Below are 23,136 nucleotides of genomic sequence, written 5' to 3'. Positions count from 1 at the left end.
TTTACGTGTATTGGCCGGGTGCGTTGAGTGTCTAAAGGCTTTCGTCGGCAAGTCAGTGGAAAAACTCTTTCGGTTTTCCATAACCGTCAGGGGTCTCTCGGTACCAAGTGACATCATACCATACGTCACTCCCTATAAGGAACGGCTCCGTAACCCTAAGCCCGGAGAGGAGGAGAGGGGGGGGGGGGTAATTTATTACACTGAACACGAGAGAGGGGTTGGAGTGAAGGGAGGGGTTAAATGAGTGGCTTGTGTCGTTGGCGCGGGTGGCGAATCGCAATGGGCGAACAATTTCCTCCGCGCGCGCGCTCCGAACAAGTGCGCTCTTTTTTTGTTCCGTCGAATCCCGTCGGTGTCGCGTCGGTGGTTCGCCACTTCGGGGGTTTCGTCACCCCGGAGAAACGTTTAAAATAGTTTTCGGTTTCGGGTAAGCGTTACTTTTTTGTTTCTTTTCACCGCAGATTTATCGCGTTCTACTTAAACAAAGCCTTTTCTAAGTTTTCTTGATCCGAGATTTAATAATTCCTTTATGGTTGTGGGTTTTTGTAATACAATTTGATTTATATTGGTTTTTAGTTGATTTTTAATTTTTCTAATTAATTTTAAAAGTTTTTTAATACCTTTTTTTCCTATGTAACTGTATTGATAATATAAACCAATAATTAAATTTATCTTAAATTTAAATAGTACTTATTATTATACTCTGAATTCTTATTACAACAGTAACCATTTTTGTACATATGTTATTTAAATCAATGATATTTTTCTCGAAAGCACATGTATATCGTTAAACAAAACCCCTATAAGTACGCTTCCCATTTTTTCGATCTCATCTACGAGATTTCTCGGCTGTGATAATTAGTATTTATCGATAATTTCTTTAGCGTTCTTCAAATAAGAAGATGACTCATAGATTTCTTATCTCCAATATTAGAGTAGATTTTTTTATTACAACTTTTTGGATTTAAACAAAAATATAGACCAGTTTGAAGAACCAGTTTTTGAATAGAATCGTGTTTATAATTCGTTGCAATTATCCAAAATAGTTTCTTTTCGAGACGAATAAATTTGCTTTTACCAGAAGTATACAAATCTCTTGCCAGATAAATATAATTTTTTTATGTTCTGTTAATGTTTATTTGTTTGAAACCATAATCCATTTACATAAATGTTCTTAAGTGGTGTATTTGATGTACATTTTTCTTCGTTGTACGGAATAACGAAAGTCTTAAATTTCGACCCGTGGTGCGGTGTACACAATGGGGAAAAAGTCGTCCCCATTGCAAAATGCTCGTGTGCCGCGAAGGTACGTGTTTCATTCGAATGACCTAGATGGATCCTTCTCTCGTAAGAGAGATATTATATACTTTTGGTATTACGCGACGCAACGCGTAACTTAGTCCCGGGCTCTCGATGCTGTCAGTATTTATTTTTAAACTGTCGTTCTTGAACTAAATTTCGGAAAAGGAGCTAGCACTGGCTGAGAGAGAAGTAACGAAGAAAGTGTCGCAACTTTCTTCCCAAGCCCCCTTTCTGCAGTGTTTATTTACATTCCTGGAGTGCATTGTTTCGCGATGTGTCTTCGCCACCGTTCCATATTTTTAGGGTTTTCTCTCCGCTCGTCTTCAAACTGAACCGCTTTGATGTACAGAAATGGAGCTCTCCGAGGATCCTTTAGTCATTCTACTCGATTTTAGCTTAGAATATCTTCCGCTTCCTTATAAAACAATTCTGTATTATTTAACTATATAAATTCTATAGAAAATTATCGAACAGTAAAAACTTTCTGTAAAAATTATATCGAATCTATATAATTTCTATAGAAATTTGCTTAATTTTTCTCTTGCCATTGAACAGTGTAGATAATCAAACATTTTATATTTAAATTATATAGAATTAGTCGGAATTAAATAATTTCTATAGAAACACGGGTATTTTTCTATAGCCATTAAAAATTCTACAAGAGTCGTATACTTTCTGTAGGGTCTTTTTGTATTGACTCTTATGCCTCGTGGTTCTAAATTATATTGTAGACAGCCGTATCTGATATTTTCCTTAATTTGTGAACCGTGAATGTGAACGCTATCACATCCTAATATTTATCGGCTGCAATTTAAGTTGGTTCAAATTGAATTATTACCCCCGAGGTTTCGCCACTCGTGACGTATTCCCATAAATAAATACTAAATCTATCACAAAAGAAAGCTTTCGAGGAAAAATTAGTCGATTTCACCACCACTTTCAATTTTCGCTTTCGTATATTGATTCTTTGAAGTGGTATTGTAATTGAATTCGGTCGGCCGTGTCGGGGAATTTGTTCGCTTTGTATGTCAGCAATATCTTGCCAGCTCTGAGAGCAATATTTAGCATCGTGACGTCGTATTGTTTTAGTCGGCGTTGATTAACGTTGGCCGTGTGTTTTTTGTCTTTCAGATCTGATCGTAATCTCTCTTTAAGTGGGTGGTTCGGAAATCAGACCCCGCCGAAGACAGTTTTCGTCGTCGCAGAGATCTCCTTCGAGCTGGGTGTTCCTCGTTCTTGTACTTCCTCAATGTCCGGAGCGGCGCAACTCATCGACGTTTCCGGAATGCTTCATTTGGACCAACGCCGTCCCAGCAAATTACACTTGGCCCTGGACCGCAGATTATGGGCCTCTTGCAACTCCCCTTCCAGTCACCACGTCTCGCCCACCCTGCCCATGGCGCCCGCCCGAGTCAGTTCGCCCCCGTTACAGAAAAAGTGTCGCGTGGAACCGACCAATCATCAACACAACGCCAACCACAATCTCGGCGGAGGGCAGTTGAACGACAACGTCTCCAAGATCATTCGCGTCATGAACGTCGGAGAATTGGCCAAACGCGTCGAACGCGGCAGGACTACTTCCAACGGGACCATTCTTTTGGACTGCCGCCCTTTCATGAGCTACAACGCTGGGCACATTCGCGGGGCGTGGAACGTCAACTGCGCCGACCGGATTACCCGCCGCCGACTGCAGCAAGGCCGCGTTCCTCTCTGGGAACTGGTGACCACCAAAGAGGGAAAGGAAGTTCTCAAGAAGGGCATGCAGAAGGAGGTCGTCGTCTACGACGATTCCACCTGCGAAATCGAGAAACTACCAACGTTCCATCCTCTGGTCCTGGTACTTAACGCTCTTTGCGAGAACGGAGCTTCACCCATTCTAGTCAAAGGTAAGAAAACGCGCTTGCTTCTTACCGTGACTGATCCCTAAACGTAGCAATCGGTTCACGAATTTCGCAGGCCCGAGAAAAACCGGATAACGTAATACGCAGCCAATGAAATTACGGAAACGTTGCTACGCTTATTCGGTTCTTCAGTATGGAATTAAAAATACTCCTAGTACTACTCAAGCTCGCGAGGATAAAATAGCCAAAATAAAGTTACGTAGACAAATCGACAATTTTCTAGAAATTTATAGTCGGCCTTGTAGTTTGTAGAATTTAGATTGGCAATGCTTTACTAAAATTTGACCGAAAACTGCTGATTTTCGGATGACAATTAACACGGGCTACTATCGCTCACGAGCGGGAGTGTTAAGTTCGTAATTCGCGAGGTCTTTGTTCGGAACAGAGTCAAACCTGACGGGTTTATTCCTGTAGATATTTGTTTACCCCTTAATATACAAATAAACTTTAAGGACGTATTTATCCTATCGGCGAATTTGTCGAAATATGACCCCTACCGCGTCCTCTTCCGGCGTCCACCGAGAACAATGGCTGGGGAACGCTGTGTCTATATGCATAGCTCGCGTATTTAATTATCCGAAGCACACAATGGGCGAGTGTGGCTCGACTCTTTATTCAACTATTTGAATCGAATTGCTTCGGCGCATTTAGAATTTCCCGTGAAACAACGGTTCTATCCCGAATGAGTCAGTTTCCCTTCCCCCATCGCCACCCCCTTTCGCGCTTTCCAGCCCCCCCCCCCTCCCCCTCTGCTGGTTTCAACGATCATTGTATAGATATATACATCTAATGGCACTAAAAAATGCATGCTAATTCGAAATGATAAAACGAAATATAAGCTCGGTGGACTGTCTTCATAGATTCTGGCTGTTATGGTATACAGGGTGTTTCAAAAGGTTATGCAAAAATTTGAAGGAGTTGTAGGGGGTCAGTTTCGTTTAAAATTTATCAGTGTTACATACTCGTATCGTTATAAATTATTTTGATAAAGAAGCGGAAGTCTGTATCAGTTTAGTAACTTTAGCAGTATAGAAAAATGATACTCTTTTCTCTCTTAAAGGGAGTATAACCCCTCTTGTTTGGTAGGGTGCGCTTAGACTATACCGAGTTGCTTCCACAAGCCTTCCTAGCGATGGGGCGGTAGTTAGGGTGTATAACCGTTTTCGGAATTTGGGGGTAAAACCCGAACTAAACTAACTCGTTGCTGCCCCTCGCTAAGAAGGCTTGTGGAAGCTACACGGTATAGTCTAAGCGCACCCTACCAAACAAGAGGGGTTATACTCCCTTTAAGAGTATCTTATATACTTCTGATTGAACGAATACCAGAAAATGGTTTCGATCTTTTAGAAACAAAATCGTAGAAAAATGTTGAATATTTTGTCTCGCTTCAAAATAGTGAAGGAAATAAAGTTCGTGACAGAAACGAACTCAACCGAAAACAAAATTATGAATAAAATTATATAACAATAATGGTGCCCTACGTAACGTAGTGATCGTCAGAACTCCGTGACGATGCCAGGCGTCGCGTGAACTCTATCTATTTAAGCGAATGAATCGCCGCTCCCAAATTGACCGTGGCCCCCTTCGATACATTAAACGTCGATGACGGCCAGCCCCTCGCCCTACTTATGGTCCTTAAAGTAAGTTATTATTAGTGGCGACTCTGCTTCCGGTTTTGGGGGACCCGCGCGCATCCGCTAACGGGCGAAATCTCGAAGCTACTCTGAAAACGTTTTGGCCGGGTTGGGACCTTCCAGCGAATTTCATCGCGGGGTTTTTTCCCTCATACCAACTACTTGGCGCTTGATTTATTTGTACCGGTGTATGTTTCCGATTCCACGAATTTATTCATTTTATAGCGAAAATATTAGTATATATCTTGACCATGAAATACGTGTAATTATAATTAAATGGTTTAAAATACTATATTTTGCAAATAGTAACATAAAGAAATTTTAAAACTTCGAAGTTTTCTATAGAGTTCGCTATAATTTTTCTATAGAACTGTAAATGTAATTCTATATATTTTCTATAGAAATTTGGAGCATTTTTCCTTCTCCATTGTAATATTTTACTTTTTTAGATTTATATGTATCATATAGAAAACCTTAAGAATTTTCTAAGATTTCATAAGAAAATTTGTTTTTAGTATATTTGCTACCCTTCTATATACTTTACAATATCTTTAGAAAAAGCTCCTACTGTCTTTAAACATTAATTTTAGTCTATAGAATTTTCTATAGAAAATATTTGCTAGCTAAATCGGTAACTGCCGAATACGGTTTACCGATGTACCTAATATAACCGGACTTAAACACCGTTAAACTATAGTTAATTACTTAATGAAGCGGTACAAATAAGAATTTGGTTTACCAAAGCAGATTTCGTATGGCTCGTCTGAAAAGCGAATGAATCCATATATTAGTGTTGATAAATAGCCCGTGCTTAAGAACGTAGCGACGAATACGAGTATAAGATTGTAACTCGGCGTGAGTCAACAGCGTGGAGAGAGAAGGCACGTGAATCACCTCCACCCGCGACGGTGGTAAGCGCGACTATATATAGACGAATAGATCTAAATATATTTTTATAAATACGTAGGTTTCAGCGCACGCGCTAGCCACAGTCAGACGGGAAGATGTCTTTGCCAAAAAAGCGGCACTGAGAGTAGTTATCTCGCGCTAAATAGATGGCTAATTAATGAGGGTGGTTTACGGGACGCTAAATTAGGCCAAGCAATCGTCAGCACCGCCCGTACTCTACAACGGCTCTTCGCGTGGTAACATTACGCCACTCCGGTTAATGTTTAAGATTCCATTCTCTTTTATATCGTTTTTACAATTTAAATGAAATAGTATTTACGAAAAATTGCCGTAGATTGGGCTACTGGGAAGTGCCGTACGGCGTGAAAATTGCGAGTGGATACTTTTCGTACGTTCTATGATTTCGAGGTAGGGTAGCCCCCTGACGTAATTTTACTCTAATTCTGTTCTCGCGGATAATTTGAGTGTAAAACGTTTCTATATATAACTAACAAGGAGACATCCCGAAGTGTAACCCACCGATTTTGTTCAAACTCGGGGGACTTCATGTATCATGAAAAATCCTAAAGGGAATTTATTCAATGGGCAACCGTTTTGCTATGGCAACGAAAAATGTTTTTGACAACAAAAAATGGAAATTCCTAGGGCCCCCCCCCCCCCTGTGAAAAATTTGAACAAATTAAAAAATTTCGAAAATGCCAAAAAAAGAAAAAAAGAAATAAAAATTGACAATAAAACATCAAAATTGTTCAACTTTTAATCAATTTGAGGTCAGAATCCCATGTTATTTTCAATGGGAAAATTTAATATTTTGTATTGTCAAAAACATTTTTCGTTGCCATGGCAAAACGGTTGCCCATTGAATAAATTCCCTTTAGGATTTTTCATCATACATGAACGTCTACCAATCCCCCGAGTTTGAACAAAATCGGTGAGTGACACTTCGGGAAGTTGTAAGTCGATATTTAATACTTTTCGTCTATTCTGGTACTGAAAGGCGCTATTTTTACCTCTAAATCTGAACTATATGGTCTGCTACAACCATAGTGCGGTTAAAAACTAGACCAAATCCGAAAATTATGGCTTCTGAGGTGCAGAAGGAAGTGCTAATTTTACGAGAGCATTTCTGTGGGCGCCGTTATAAGATGTCGGCTCACCTTTTTCATTGGCTGACATTCCTTGTCGGTGCATCGAAGCCGGTAGCTTCCACAGCACTAGCCTCCAAAAAGGGGGCGGTTACCTCGTAAATCGCGTGATCCACCTGACAAGGCTGCCACGGTACCTGAAAAACCTGGAAAAGTCAGGGAATTTGATTAAGGGTATAAAAATCAGGGAAAAGTCGGGGAATTTTAAAAATTGTCTAAAATCGGGGAGATGTTAGTGAATTTGATTTCAGTGGCAAATATGAGCTTTTCTAAAATATAGTTTAAAAAATAAAATCTTGGCACAAAATAAGTTGAGGAAAATCTCCGGAGATGGTCAGGGAAAACGTGGAAAAGTCTGGGAATTTGATTGTGAAAAACTTTGGCAAACCTACCTGAATAGACCAATAGTGTCGATTTAAGGTAAAAAATTTACACTTTTTAGTTCCAGAATAAGTTAAAAGTATTCACCAGATATCTAGGTAATGTTAAAGTTGTAATTTCGGGGAATGCTTTTTAAGAATGCTTCGGTTACCTCTCGCAATGTGGTTTTGAAACGACTGGTATTTGGTAGAGGGCGTGCATATACCTAATGAGATGAAGTTTAACGGGGGGATGGCCGATGGAGTCGGAACGGGCGAGTGCGAGGGGAACCCGACGTGGAAAGAATGCCGACACTACCGCTGGAATTTCATTCGCGTAATCTCCCGAGATCGCGAAAAAAACGTTTTGTCCTTTTTCTAACAAATTGACTGCCCCGTTCGGAGGTGATTGATGATCATTTTAGTTTTGCGGCGGGATTTAGATTAATAGCTTTCCTACGGTGTTAAGCGAAGACTAAATATACGCTTCGCTATGTTAAGTTTGGGAATCGATTAAAATCGGACAATTGATTTAATTTAAATCGGAGTTTCTGATTTTATTTTTCATTTCGCAGATTTTCGAACATTTTCTCTTTTTGCGGGCAAATGGTTTATCAAATTAATAATTTTAATTGCATTTCATTAATTTGTTTGGCTCTAAATTGGTTACAGAGACTAATTTCTGTACATCTTCATAAATATATTGATCAATCTAAATCAGTACCTTTTAAAAACAAAATTATTTGGTTGAAGGTCGGAGATGATTGAGTTGCAATTTTATCGCTTTTAAGCTTGAGGAATCTTAACGTTTACCGTTTTCTCGTGGCAGGTGGATTCCGCGAATTTCAACGCAACCACGAAGATCTCTGCATGTCTCACCAGTCGTCGTCCCCCGTCAACAGCCCTCTTCCGCCCACTAAGTTCATCGTGGACAACGAAAGGTTGTCCGTGCGCATTCAGTCTCCCACGTCGGACCTGGTCAACGGGCGAGTGGACCCCGGCGAGAACGTCACCCACGACCTTCCGGCAACCGCCATCTTACCCTTCCTGTACTTGGGCAATGAACACGACGCCTCGGACCTGAGAGCCCTCAGGGAACTGGGCATCACTCACGTCCTCAACGTCACCAACCATCTGCCCGGGTACCACGAAGAACAAGGTGTGCGCTACAAGCGACTCCCGGCTTCGGACAACTGCCAACAGAACTTGAAACAATTTTTCGAAGAAGCCTTTGCTTTTATTGGTAAGCTGGCATTTTTAAACTACTATCGGAAGTATATAATTTATCCTTTATGTGATAAGTATCCATCTCCCCATTCTGAAAACGTTAAAACACGAAATTTCGAACACGATTCATTGTTATTATCTATACGGATACTTACCTCTTAAGATATCTTATGAACTTCTGCTACTATGAAATACGTTAGCTCCTTTTGGCCCCGTAAGGCTTTAGTGTAGTTTAAATAAGTCAAGGTCAGTTATTTCGTAATTGGAAAAATGTCACCGGCTTTTTTTCCTGAATTGATGTCTGTGTTTTTACGCAATCGACGATTTACGTGACGCGGTTTAAAACTCTCTACTTCTGATCATGGAAGAGCGACTGTTTTTAAATAAGTTGCCAACATGCAAAATCTAGTCCGGCGCTTAAGTCTTTAATTTTTTTTAATATTTTTAATTTATTTTATATTAATTTTTATTTAATATTAATACTAATTTTATTCCTAATTTCCATTTAATTTATTTTTAAAATTTTTATTTAATTTATTTTTAAATTTTTTATTTAATTTATTTGGTAATTTTTTATTTAATAATTTAATTCTATATTTTCATTTAATATTAATATAATTCTAAAATTCCGCTTTAAGTTTAACCTTTAGCCCCGGCAGCGAGTTTACAGATACCCGCAAATGTATGCCCTTCATCAGAGTATAATTCCTGTGCCATCTATAACACCCCGGACTGAAAGAGTTGAAAAGGAAGGCATCAAAAAGCGATTACGCAACTCTTTTTTTAAACGTTTGTTTCCCCGCGACGAAACTACCAAGATTGATTAGCATATTTCGTCCCCCCCCCCCTCTTCAAATGCCCGAAGCGTCGAAAAGTAGTCCCCCTGACACCCCGCGCGAAATTCCTTACGATGGAAAGCTTTCGATTTCTCCCTTTACCAGCTAAAAACCGAGTGTGACAGAGAGAGAAAATTTCCCCGGCTGACGTAGAACGCTGTCGTAGCCGGGGATTCGCTTGACGTCACGTTTGACGTAATTAGGAATGCCCAGTTGTGGCGCGTGGGACGAACAAAATGATGCCTTTATCGAATGTTTCTTAAGCGCTTTTTCCGTTCGGGATTTACCACGCCGCGCCGTTCCAAGAATGGACATTCCCATTGTTTATTCTTTTCGTATCGTTGAAGAGAATCTTCCTTATCACCGCCAGAGTAAACAGATTCAATGATATTTTGAGCTTCACTAGATCTATCGTAACGTGCGCAAAATTTAAAATTTCTTTCTGATCTGAGATATTCGAAGTTAGTTTATTAAGTAATTAATAAATAAACTAAATGTTTATTAAATAATTAATGAAGTATTTAAATGTTTATTAAATAATTAATGAAGTATTTAAATGTTTATTAAAGTATTAATGAACTATTTAAATGTTTATTAAAGTATTAATAAATACACTTTAAATGTTTATTAAAGTATTAATAAATACACTTTAAATGTTTATTAAATTATTAATAAATACACTTTAAATGTTTATTAAAGTATTAATAAATACACTTTAAATGTTTATTAAATTATTAATAAATAAACTTAAAATGTTTATTAAATAAATAATCAAGTAAATATTAGATATCTAATATTTACTTATTAATTAGATAACAAGTAAATATTAACTAATAAATAACTAATTTTAAGTAAATATTATCAAATAAATAATTAACTAATGAGTAAGATTGTGAAATCTGTATAGTAAAATTATCTCCTAGTTTTTCATTTGGTCTCAAGTGGTCAAGCACCTCTAACCCAGTCATTTCTAGTCCGGGTGGTCAAACGCTTAATCACCCTGTTTGTCGCGATGGCAAATACTCTTTGAACAACGTCATGGCCCTAACAGAGACACCGTGATCCGAATGACAAGCGTGCCAAATGAATATTTCATCATTTTTGTGCTCTTTTTTTTTCGACGGAGGAACCGTGCGCACGATCGTGAATCACGATCAGCACGTGGATTTTCGCGAAAAGCGCGCGCACTCTCGGAGATACCCGAAAACAAGGCGCCTTTGGAGTACACGCAGCGCCACCCAACGCAGTTAGTCACAATCACGACGCCGCTAGCGGATTAAAAGTCGGCCGTGTGTCCCCTCGCAATGACACACACCACTCATTGTCCGAATTGGCGAGCGCAACAGATCCTAGTGTCCTCTTACGCTTTTTTGTCGCGTTGTTGAGAGGAGGGGTAGTTGGGGTGGCGCGCAGTCATCCCGGGACGTTGGAACTGGTGTGACTGGCAGCTGCCCCGAGAGAGAGGGGCCGAGGCTGCTAGCCAACTCGTCATCGGTATTACGAAGTGGGCTCGTACCTGGGACCCTCGGCGAACTAGAGGGCTTCCCACATTATTAGTCAACTTCTAGTCGCCGTTTTTGAAGAGCGCGTGCCCCCTTTCGATTCCAAAGCCAGCGCGGACACGTCATTTGTAATGAGTAATCGGCCCGACCAGAGCCTGTTGTTGCTGGAGTATTTGGTGCACCCCTCGCTCGCTTCAATTATACCCGTTGGTAACGGCCGCGAAATTGACGCTGGAAAACTTCATAAACTGCCTTTATTTATGCACCCATGTACTTGCGCTTTTTAATGGGGGTATTTAATTTGGAGGACTTCCCGTTGGAAGTTTTTTGCGTTTTGTCCCGACGTGATAACTAACTCTAAATTGCTCCCAAACAGGTTGTCTTTTTACAAATACGTAGGTATATCTTTCTTTATTGCATGGTTTATAGTGACGTCTCATAACGAGGAAAAACGCCATTTGAAAACAAATCTCGGTATTATTATGGCGACGAAGCAAAGAACACGTATTGGTCCTAATCGCTTTTGTCTGGAGTCCACCAAAAATGGGTGGTCATTCTAGAAATGGCTCCAAGTAAAACTTTAAATATGGGGAAGATAGGAAACTGTCATAGTTATGAACTTACAGTTTAATGTATAACGAAACTCGTACCAGCAATATCTGTAAATAATTGTAAATTATTTCCTTGGGACACGGCTATTTATAGAACTTAAAAATAAGTATAATTTGCTTTTGAGGGCACGCTGTTTCTTTTTTAGGACTTCTAAATAAGTATTATCCGATTGTAAACAGTCGTTTGGTAAGAAAGTGACTCACTCGACCCCCTTCTTACGCTCCAGTGCTCGGCTCTTAAAATAAAAAATCTAGTGGCGACATTCCCCGTAGCTCGAATTGGTTTTTTTTTGCCCACCAATAGACCCCTGCATAAAATTAACTAAACCGGTCAAACCCCTCGTAGAGACTATTGTTTTTAGGATTCGCAACAGTTACTATTCTTTGGTTTTTAAAAACTGTTGTCCTTTTTAGTGTGAGCCTAATATAACTAAGGTAACATACATGAGTAATGTTAATTTCGAAATAAAACGATATTCCAAATGAAATATTAACTCAATTAATGTGATAACTTAACTACGCTGTATGCAATGGTTTGTTTAAAAATGTATCCGATAAATTATATTATGTTTCGCTCTAAACCCAGTAACTAAGTTTGCAGGTTTGCCAGATAAGTGAGTCTTCCTGGTTGATGAACAATCTGGGCCTTCCCTCGTCCGTCCATCCTCAAAAGGGGACGGAGCAATTTATAGAAGGCTCTATTTCACCAAGCTTTTTTTTAAATAAATTTCTGCGATAAGTTTAATCTCGATGAAAAGCAAAGTGACGTTGAGGCCGAAGAAGGGTTTGCGGCTTCCGATATCGGGTTCAGCTCGTCGGTTTTTGGCTCCCCCTTTTGTCGTTCCGTGGAATATCGTATCGCACTCCCTTCCTGCCCGCGCGTGCCTTTCCAAAATCGCGGCTCCAGATTATTGCGGTTGACTCAGCGAACTTTCTCTCTTTATCTCGCCTCCTTTTCAACCACACTTTAATTGAAAATTGAGAAGGGCCCCTTTCACTTCCTCATTTATTAGCGAGTCCCTTGTGTTTCAAAAACAATAACCTATTTAGCTTTGCTAAGAACGTAGCAGTCTACCTGCCAGGTACGGAAACTGTAGCCATTGCCGCAAGCAATAAATACTACTTAAGCTCTTCCTTTTAAACGGAAAACCGCCATATCTGACCAATAGACCTTTCTATAAATTCCAAGCTAAACAGGCCAAACACAACTTAGCGCTACTTCAGTAGGACTTATATATTCTTTGCTCTTAAAAATTCTGCTTAAACTCGATTTTCAGCATATAGCTAAGGTAGCCTACGTGAAGATAGTATATTTCAAAATATAGTAAGTCCATAACTGAACTATTTACAAAACCAATGAGATATAGTTCATTAACTATTTATAAGGGTTTGTATAAAACTAAACCCGTTAAATGAGTAGGATTTTGATTCCAGACAACTAGGTTGGCAGGTTTGCCAGATAATCCTTTTACGAGCCTCCCTGGTTCATGAAAAATCGGGCCAAACCTTATGCCTTTCGATACACAAAAGTAAATAAGCACATAAGTAGTATTTTATAGAATGGTCTATTGTATTGTGCCACCTAGGAGCAACAAACACAGCACCCCACACAAAGAGAACGCAAACCGGCAAAAGTCGTGCATTTTCTGGCGTACAGTTTCATTGGTTAGACGCTTTAGCGCCTGCTGCCGTCGGAAGGGGAAAATTCGGAAATTGTCTTACCCCTTTCCGTAAAACGTTCAGCGTAAAGGCTCGTCCAATGAAATTTGTACAAAACACTGGGTTAGCGTGTTGAAAGGCTAGATGCGTTCTCCTTGTGTGGGGTGCTGGGTTTGTTGCTCCTAGGTGCCATCGAGTATCAGCCGTAAGAACTTAGTTTCGTTCGAGAAAACTGGCTCAATTAGTTATGGGATAGTTGGATATAATTTAGTATATTGCAAGATTTAATTAAAAATAAATGGTAAAATAGTTGGTTGGTTCACCAGGACTTGATGGAGAAACAAACTGTAGCGTTTGCCGAATCAATGATTCACTTTGTTTGATAAGTGTTTTCCTCAAATGTATTGTTAGGGAAAGGACAACGCTTATGATGTTCGTATGTTTGTTTGATATTATTATAGATCGGAAGGTCGTTGCTCGGCTGCACAGACATAGAAATGTTATTGTGGCTCGAAGCGTCTGTAGAAAAGGCCTGACCGTAGGATCATGGCGAAAACAATACCGTCTCTGGGACGGATAAATAGATTCGCGCGAACTGAGCTGTTGTTCTATCGAGAACGTAGTTTGGTCCAGGCCGGGTATATTTTTTAATAATTTGTTTAAGTTGACAGCACGTTACCACAAACCGAATTGCAATCTCAGTCCGGCCTAGATTGTTATCCCTTGGATTAATTAACGCGTAGGGGTATTCCAGCTTAGCATAAACCCGGAAACCTGCGGTGATGGCTATATCTGTGCCCTGGATAGATTCAGAAAGGAGGAACCCCTGGCGTTAATTTTCCGAACTAATGTTTGCGTCAAATTTGAAAGTAGGTATATTAACGGGCTGCGTAATTTACGTAGAAAAATGTGCCCGGTTTTTCGGGCATACGCAGACGTGGTTACGCCTATCTTTTACCAATAGTGCACCATTAGCGCATGATTTTCCGCCAGCGAGGGGAATTTCTACGGGACTGGTATATCCCTATGCGTTAATTAATCCAAGGTTCTCGCTTCTGTAAATCTCCAGACTTCATACGTTCTCATTAACGTAAATAGGTTCTTGGAAGGAAAAACATAATTATCTATTCTTATTTAAAGTATTTTTTTACCCAATTAAATAATTGGTTACTCAAGTCGAAAACCAGTTTTGTTACCGCAAAGTATAGCATTTCTGTAATTCTGTCAAAGAAGAGTCGAATGATTTTCTAGAGCCAACAATCCTTGGTACAATAGACACGATTGTGTGAGTTTTCTCTCTAAGCACCCTAAGGCGATGCCAAATTTAAAAATTCTGGTTACGTCGTTTTAACTTGGAAAGAAAAGAACAACTTTTGGCCAGCGTCTGCGGCGCGAGAGAGAAAAAGAACTCTTTCATGATCTAACCTAAAAAGAGGATGACTCATCGACGCGAATTTCTTAGCTCTCTTGTGTCGTTAGAAAAATCCGCGCTCTTCGCCTCCTTTGCCAATTTACGCCGCCTTATTTATGGTTTCGTGAGTGTCTAGTGGAACTAAGTGTATCTATCGGGCAACGCCAGTATTGTCCTTAGTCTGCTTGGATCAACCGACCGTAGCGACTTCTATTGGTGGAAATTTCGGTTGGAGATTTTTTACGAGTAAGGAGCTCCGAACAGAACCGTGCAAAAAATATTTGGGTCTTCACTTAAGGTTTATCGGAGCTTCAAGAGTACTTTTAGGCTCTCAGAGAATCCTTATAACTCAGGTACGGAGCTGAGTGGCCAGAAAATTTCCAGCCCAATTGCAAATAAAACTAGCCCAAAAATTCGCGAGCGGTTTTATAATTTTTTTTTATATGACCAATTCTTTATCTAATTTCGCGTATCTATAACCAGATAACGTAACTAACGCCAGCTAATTCGTTCAGCTAACACAATTCGTTAGTAGACGGTTTTTTTTATAAGAAAATAGCCCATTTACTAATATTAAAGAAATGGATTAGCAACATTTTAAAGAATGGAATCGGAATCCCAAAATAATTTATTATCAAAAAAATTTCGAACATAAAATTAAAATATTCGAATAGTTGGATGTATAATACAGAAATAGTAAATGTGATATAATTAATAAGGTTATTAATCATTCTTATAATACCGTTAATTTAAATAATTCGAAACCATCCGCTTCTAGCGCAAACATTTTTCGCCAGTTCTTTTCGAAAAAAAAGCCCAATCGGGCGAAAAAAGCGCGCAACTGGCAACCCTGCGCGAAGAGAAAGAAGTTTCCGGCGAAAGAGCCCCGGGAGAAGAAAATAACAATGAGTCATAAGCGGTTAAGGTTCGGCGCTCTGGGGATCGCGGACATCTGACGGTGGTAGGCCTGCCTGCATTCCCACGTGCTAGTTTCCCAGTCATTGATTGAATTGCGCAGATTGAAAGTTGCTCCCTCGATCACGTACTGGAATACGAACAAAACTGCGTTAAAGCAATTGTTTACAATAAAATGAAAGGTACATTCGCCGGCTCAACGCGGATTCCCATCAACCGCGGAATAATACACCGCGTCACGGCATAATATTTACCGTAATATTACTCCGCTTATGTAAAATGTAGAAATTTCACTGTGTATGGATATTTACTATTTTGCCTATTAAATAGTGCGTAGCGAAACACATAATATAAAACTATTTTATTTCAAAAAATCATCAGCATGATGAACGCTTCTTTAATAAGGTATATTAGATACTTCTGGTGATTCAATTATTGTTCTTTGAAGTTAACTTCATTACCGGAAAGCTTAGTCATAAGCAACTTCTGAATTCTAATTTTAATCCGATTTGGGCGAATTTTTAAGGAATTTAAAATGATGGTCATGAAAGCCAGTTTTTCTTCTTTTAGTTTTTGTTGTTAGCTTTTTTGGCCCGGGCCTAAAACTCGGCTCTTTCTCGCAGAACGCCCATCTCCATCTGGACAACCTTGAGTCATTTTTGTTCCACGTACCTGTGTATTTAAATTCTAGTAGATAGTCTGCTTTTTATGCCTAGTTATACGTTACGTATGCTTCTGGCCTCCGGGCAATTTCTGGTTTCGCGTATGATACGTTTTAAAGGGAGTAGAAACTAAATTCGTGTTTTTTGCCGCTTGGAGCGCTGTTGATTGACTAGGATGAAAAGTCTGTAAGAGCATCAATTTCTACTGACTTACGCAAATTTGTGACGCGTGCGCGTTCTTCCTAGCTCTGTTAGATGATGATTCTGCTAAACCATTAAATTATGCAATGAACAATAAACAGATTGATAAATTACTTTTAATCCAACTTGGTAATATATTAGATTTGGTACCTTTTTGAATTTTGAAACGCGTAATTAAGAGGTGATATCGCAAATTTCCCCGTAGATTTGAAATTAATTTACTACCTTTTAGAATAGAATTGAAGTGAAAATAATCATCCATGAACTGCAATAAAATGTCTTTGTTTTTTAGACGATGCCAAGCGTTTCGGATATAAAGTACTCGTTCACTGCCAAGCTGGAATCTCCCGATCAGCCACAATCACGATAGCCTACCTTATGCACCATACCAGGACTTCACTGGGCGAGGCCTACAGGATGGTCAAGAGGAAAAGACCCATCATCTCTCCCAATCTCAACTTCATGGGCCAGTTGATGGAACTGGAACAGAACCTGATAGCCGCGAGCAGCCCTTCCAACGAATCCAGCGGCGTCCAAACCCGGGGCTCTTTGGACAGCGAACCCTCGTCGCCCACGTCCTCGGTCGAGTCCAGCGGGGCGTCTTCGCCCGTCGAACGGGACCCCATCGCCCGGTCCTCGCCGTGCTTTCAAAACCCGGGCTTATAACGCTGCCCCACGGAATGACCGAACCGGGACCAAGCGTCGGCCGAACGGTTTCACCCCTTTCATTGTGATATTCTCTACTAGAAACACGCGAACACTTAACCGAGACAACGTTTGTACGTTTCGACCATTTTTGTTCCTACCATGGACCATCACTTCACTTCTTTGGCTCTCTATAATTTTCATCATTTTTCGTGTTGGTCGTGATAAACCCAGAGTGCCATTGATGGACGTATAGTCCCCCCGTGTAAGGACACTCGCGAAAGAGATCGGATTAAAAAAAAGGATCTCTAAATGTCTCAAAATCGAATTACGTGTCTAGAATGAATGTTTATATATTAAATGATTGGAATTGAATGCTTGTCCTCCACTTCAAAAAATACTTTAGAAGATATTCATTTATATAAATACGAGTAAAAGATTAACTCTGAAAAAAACCAACGAAAAATATTTGTCAAAACTTCCACCAATTTAAAAAGAATTCAATTGCCATTTGTGTAATAGCCAAAATAAAATCGTCAATAATTTTTATTTACAAATTTACACCTGAAAATTAAAAAATCTCCGTATATCGTGAAAATGTAGTGTTTCTTCAATGTTATTAGATGTTTGTTGTAAATCCCTATAGATAAAAGTTCAACTTTTCTTTACTATAAATAATTAGGCTAAACTATTCGTTTAATACCTATCACCGGGTGCCTTTCTCGTTTAAAATAAAACCAACTTTTGTACGAATTTTTCTGAAAATTTTGTATACTGGTATTTAAGAAACTAAAAACAGCAACATTTTTGCCAAGTAGCCGAATATATTTTTTATACCAATATGAACAAAACCGTTTTGTATCAGACTTTAGTAACGTTGTAAAGGCCATAATATCAAATAACAGGTCTTCCTTTAAAAGTTTTTTTCACTTAAAACCGCGACTAAAAGATATAAATTATGGGTGAGAATGTTTATTTGTAAATATATTTTAGTTTAGCGCGCACCGCACTCGCAAAACTTATTCCTTTATTGAAAACGATTCTTGTCTTTTGTATTTAATACTTGTAAGTTCAGTTCGATTCACCGACGGAATTAATCTAGTCTTGTACGTCTGGAACGGTGGACGCGAAAGCAATTTTGTTTTGTTCTTCGATGTTGGCGCCATCTTTCTTGAATTAGTTCCGTTATTTGTGTTTTTCCCTTTTCATTGTATTCAACACACCGTGCAAAAAACGTTGATCAATTATCAATATCGTTTTTTAAATAAAGTATTTAATAATATAATACACGTTTTGTTTTATTTCATTTTGCAGTAATTTTGTACGTAAAAATTATTCGAATAACTATGGCCATGAGCTTATAAGTGAACACACCGTTCTTCCTAATAAGCTTTATCTTTGTGGACTTAAGATTAAAACATTAGGCCTAATATAGATTACCTTGTCGTCTTATTAATTCAATATAATATTTTTCTCGCTAGAGGAGCTTACCTTTTGGGTATGAAGAGTATTTTACGTCACTCCGCACGCAGCTATTAAAATGTATTTCGACTTACTGAACAGCTGTTGAATGTAATTAATTATATACTTAATATAAAACAAGGATCTTTAATTTTAAATCGATTCAAAGTCATGGCGTTATAATTATACTATTAAAATAATAAAGAGTCTGGATACTTCATGATATTCAAGGATATTAGAAATGTATACACGTGGAACACCTAAGACTCCAATGACATCGTACTGCGAATACACCCAAGAAAAATAAACTTATTGGAAAATAGATTTCTTACTCGCATTGTAAATCTTAGGATAATTTATTATGTTCATGACGAAACTGTACTAGCTACGCATAAATTAACATTTTTAGATGTTTAAAAAAGAGCAAATGAGGTAAGCTTTTTAGTGTCGAACGGGAGCCTTTCGCTGGGGAAATCTTTGCTGTGAGCCACGTCAATTTCCACGGAAGTCATTGTGGCCATCGCAGTCTTGTTTAGACTTTCCAAGTGCATACGTGTATAATTTCCCAGTGAAACCACTCCATACGGTTAAACTAGATGGTGAAAATGCTGATACGGACAAAAGACTGATGGGATTTGAATAACTTCGATTGCATTTGCTACTGGAAGCATCGAAATGAGAATGGAACCCGGTCACTTGTCTGGTTAATTGGTCATTGGTCAGGTAGGATTACATTTCATTTTGTCGGGGTCATGGTTAATTTTAAATGTCTGATTTTACTGTATTAGGCAGTTACGACACCACGAGAAACGCCAAATATAATAGACCTTGTTTCACGCCAAAATGTGGAAGTCGCCATTCTGAACGAACCATGACCGACAGTACCGCTAACACGGCTGGTCAGAAAAATGTCATTGAATTTTAGTTTGAAATTTCTTAAATTGCATGGCAAAAGGAAGGTTTTTTTGAGTTAAGAGAGTGTATTTCCTAATATATGGCCAATATTATTAATATATTTAATATATGAATTTTAAAGGAAAAAACTTCGTTAGATTTGCATATATATTTTTTAATATACCTAGTGGTACTAGGGGTCTGACATGTTTCGAACCGCTTTGCAAATATAACGAAGTTTTTCCTTTGAAATTCATATATTACAACTAGTATATATACTGCAAAACCACACTTTCTTTCAACAATATTATTAATGGAATATTTAGACAATTAATAATATTATTTTCCGGTATATAATGCTTTGATGAAACATTCAACCGATAAATGAGTAAGGTTTCGCACGAATATTGTCATACTGAACCAAGCAAGTAGATTTGCAGTTTGGCAAGATAAGTGAGATAAATGCTTACGCGCCTCCCTGGTTCCATGTGCAATCTGAGCAAACCTTCGTCCGTTCATATTCAAAAGCGAGAACGCAATCGCGGAGGAATTTATAGAAGGGCGTGTTGATTTAGCTTACAAGTCCTTTTAAGATTACAAATTATTCGCGCACCTTATGACTCATGACATCTAGGTACAAATTAGTCGAATGGGGTTACGTTCGCTTTAGACACGTTAAGCTACCACTCGAAAACGTCTAGGGGGACCCGGGTGGCATGTAGAGTGTATATTAAAATTAAATCGGATTAAATACCGATTAAAATGATTATATGTTGATTGAAATGATTATATGTTGATTGAAATGATTATATGTTGATGGAAATGATTATATGTTGATTGAAATGATTATATGTTGATTGAAATGATTATATATTGATTGAAATGATTATATGTTGATGGAAATGATTATATGTTGATTGAAATGATTATATGTTGATGGAAATGATTATATGTTGATTGAAATGATTCTAAGTTGATTGAAGTGATTATATGTTGATTAAAGTGATTAAATGTTGAATGAAATCGTTGTTAAAATTATTAAATAGTAATTAAAATAACTAAATCTTGATTAAAATAACTAAATCGTGATTTAAATGATTAAATCGTGACTGAAATGAATAAATCGTTATTGAAATGATTATATGTTGATAAAAGTGATTAAATGTTGAATGAATATATTAAATAGTGAATAAAAAATGAAATAGTTGTTAAAATAATTAAATCGTGATTAAAATAACTAAATCGTGATTAAAATAACTAAATCGTGATTAAAATAACTAAATCGTGATTAAAATAAATAAATCGTGACTGAAATTATTAAATCATGACTGAAATGAATAAATCGCGATTAAATTTTAAATTATTTAATAAAGATTGTAACGACACACTGAAGCATAGTGACCTACCCTATTAACTTTGCCTGGTGGTTCAAAGGTAGTGTTCTACTCGATAGTTTCAACTATAACGAACAGCGTGTGTGTGTTAGTTTCTTTTTTTTTTCAAAAATAGAATCTCCGCTATTTGTAGGCGACGCGTTTATTTATAAAACGGGCTGGATTTCTGTCGCGCCGTTAAAAGAGAAACTTGTCCGCGAGAGCATTCACACCGGCGAAAAGGGAGCTCTGCCGCCAAAAACCTTTTCCGTTTTATAGTTTGAAGCCGCAATGATTCACGAATGAATTTCGCGCGCTACACACTTTTTTAGCAGCCCCCTCTCCTCGTCATTTTCGACTTTTTCGTTCCCTCGGATGGATCGCCGTGTCGCGCTAGAACTCCATTTACAGTAATTGTAGCCCGTCGCGAAAAAGGGGTGCAATTGCTCATGGCCAAATATTTAGCGGCTTACAAGCGTTTTTGATTTACAGCGTCGTTCGTGTTTTGTAACGAGTTTACCATTTTCCCCGCGCTTCTTTTAAATGTTTCATTTCTGGGGTAATGCCACACATTTTGTAAATAGGTTTGTAAATTTATTGTAGCTTTAAAAAGAGTTGTAATTTCAAAATGTTTTGTAACCTGGTTAACGGATAGATCTGTATAATTATTCATTATTGCGAAATTCATCTACTTTCAAATGCGAAAATATTTTATATTTCACTTCCGAACTACATAATTATAGATTTAATTTGTATCCAGTTTAAATTACTTTGTATTTTATAATGTTTATTTCCTTTAAATACTGTTGATTTTAGAATGTTAATTTCATTTAAAATTCTCGGGACACTGATTGTTAACTCTGGTGAAACTACTCACAATTTTAGCATGTTAACTCCGGTGAAACTACTCTCAATTTTAGAATGTTAACTCCGGTAAAACTACCCTCAATTTTACAATGTTAACTCCAGTGAAACTACTCCCAATTTTAGTATATTAACTCCGGTAAAACTACCGTCAATTTTACAATGTTAACTCCAGTGAAACTACTCCCAATTTTAGTATATTAACTCCGGTAAAACTACTCTCAATTTTAGAATATTAACTCCGGTAAAACTATTCTCAATTTTAGAATATTAACTCCGGTAAAACTACTCTCAATTTTAGTATATTCACTCCGGTAAAACTACTCTCAATTTTAGAATATTAACTCCGGTAAAACTATTCTCAATTTTAGAATGTTAACTCCGGTTTTACCCTCGAAAGGATAGAACTACTTTTGGGCATTCAGGGGGATGGGGGGCTCGGTAACCTTTTAATGGTGAGTCAGGCCTAGGGAAATGTAACCTTTCTGGGGATCTGTCGAGGGTGAAGGCGGGCGCGGATGGAAGTGGCGTGATGCGTGACACGACCCGGCCATTACCGTGTATCTATTAGGATTAATAGAGGGACTACCCCGAATCCCGCCCTCACAGTTTCTCTGATTACGGACGCTCTTTCATATTTTGGCCGCGAACACCCACCCGCACCTATCCCCATCCCGGCCCGGTACACTACTTCCTGAAGGGCTGGCGCAACCGTCAAGTTGCCCTTGTTGCCGATATACGCCGAAATGCTTTCAAAATGTCACGAAAGTAAAATTATTCGCGCCTCTCCAAAAATCGGATTGAATGAATAAGAGCCGCGTTTGTAACTGTATGTTAACATAAGTAAGAACAATAAGTATGCCCCTAATTGTAGCTTAAGTAACTTAAGTATGAGACTTCCTATTGTTTTATGATAATTAATCAACTAGGCTAGGCTCTAGCCACAAACTGAAATCGAACTCGGCTCCTCTTGCTGCGAGGCGAAAGGGATAACCATTTGTTGACACCGTCACTGTCCCCGTGTTTCTATTGGACTTGCAAGTTGCAACCAATACTAAGTAGTATATTATCGTCCTTGGTAGATGTATATTGAAACACTAGGGGTCTCTGTACTGAATTGAACCTTGATTGCGCAATAACACTGATAATATTTTTCACAACCACCTCTTTTCACCATCGACAAATTTGTAGCCGCGTAGTCGTAAACGTAAATTCAATTAACACAATTTAGTAAATTCCTTTGGTTTTGCAAAACAAACGAAACAATTAAAGCACATGGAAATTCAAACTATCTGAATCTTAAAATTCGAGTCAGAAGCCAAAATATTTGAGGAATAAAATCCAACTCAATGTTCAAGTTCAAGTTTATTTTATATTTACCTTGCTTTTTACAATGGTTAAGTCGACCATGAGATTTATCGACTCAACAACACGTGCCAGATCTCGGAAAATAAATATTTTATCGCAATTATTGTACTCAGGGCTCGAGAGCGGTCCCGGGCCCCGGTAAAGCAATAATTAAGGGCCGTGGATATTTCAAACCCGAGCCCTCTCGGCTGCTTTCAGCTTTTGTATATCAATACAAAATCTGAAAGCAGCCGAGAGAGAGCTTTTACACATTGAAT

At 38.4% G+C, this 23,136-nt stretch overlaps 1 protein-coding gene across 1 annotated transcript; it reads left to right on the top strand.

The window, feature by feature from the left end:
- Positions 1-322: 322 nt before the first annotated feature.
- Positions 323-18,184, top strand: LOC149940596 (dual specificity protein phosphatase 10-like). The gene is made up of 4 exons (XM_090178971.1): positions 323-427; positions 2,434-3,188; positions 8,080-8,493; positions 16,567-18,184. The coding sequence occupies exons 2-4, from the start codon at positions 2,552-2,554 to the stop codon at positions 16,938-16,940; spliced, it is 1,425 nt and encodes a 474-aa protein (XP_090035097.1). The 5' UTR covers positions 323-427; positions 2,434-2,551; the 3' UTR covers positions 16,941-18,184.
- Positions 18,185-23,136: the final 4,952 nt, after the last annotated feature.

This window comes from Leiobunum rupestre, chromosome 6, assembly GCF_980474605.1.
Source record: "Leiobunum rupestre chromosome 6, qqLeiRupe1.1.hap1, whole genome shotgun sequence".
Classification (NCBI taxonomy): Eukaryota; Metazoa; Arthropoda; class Arachnida; order Opiliones; family Sclerosomatidae; genus Leiobunum; species Leiobunum rupestre.
This window is presented reverse-complemented; position numbering and strand designations above follow the sequence as displayed.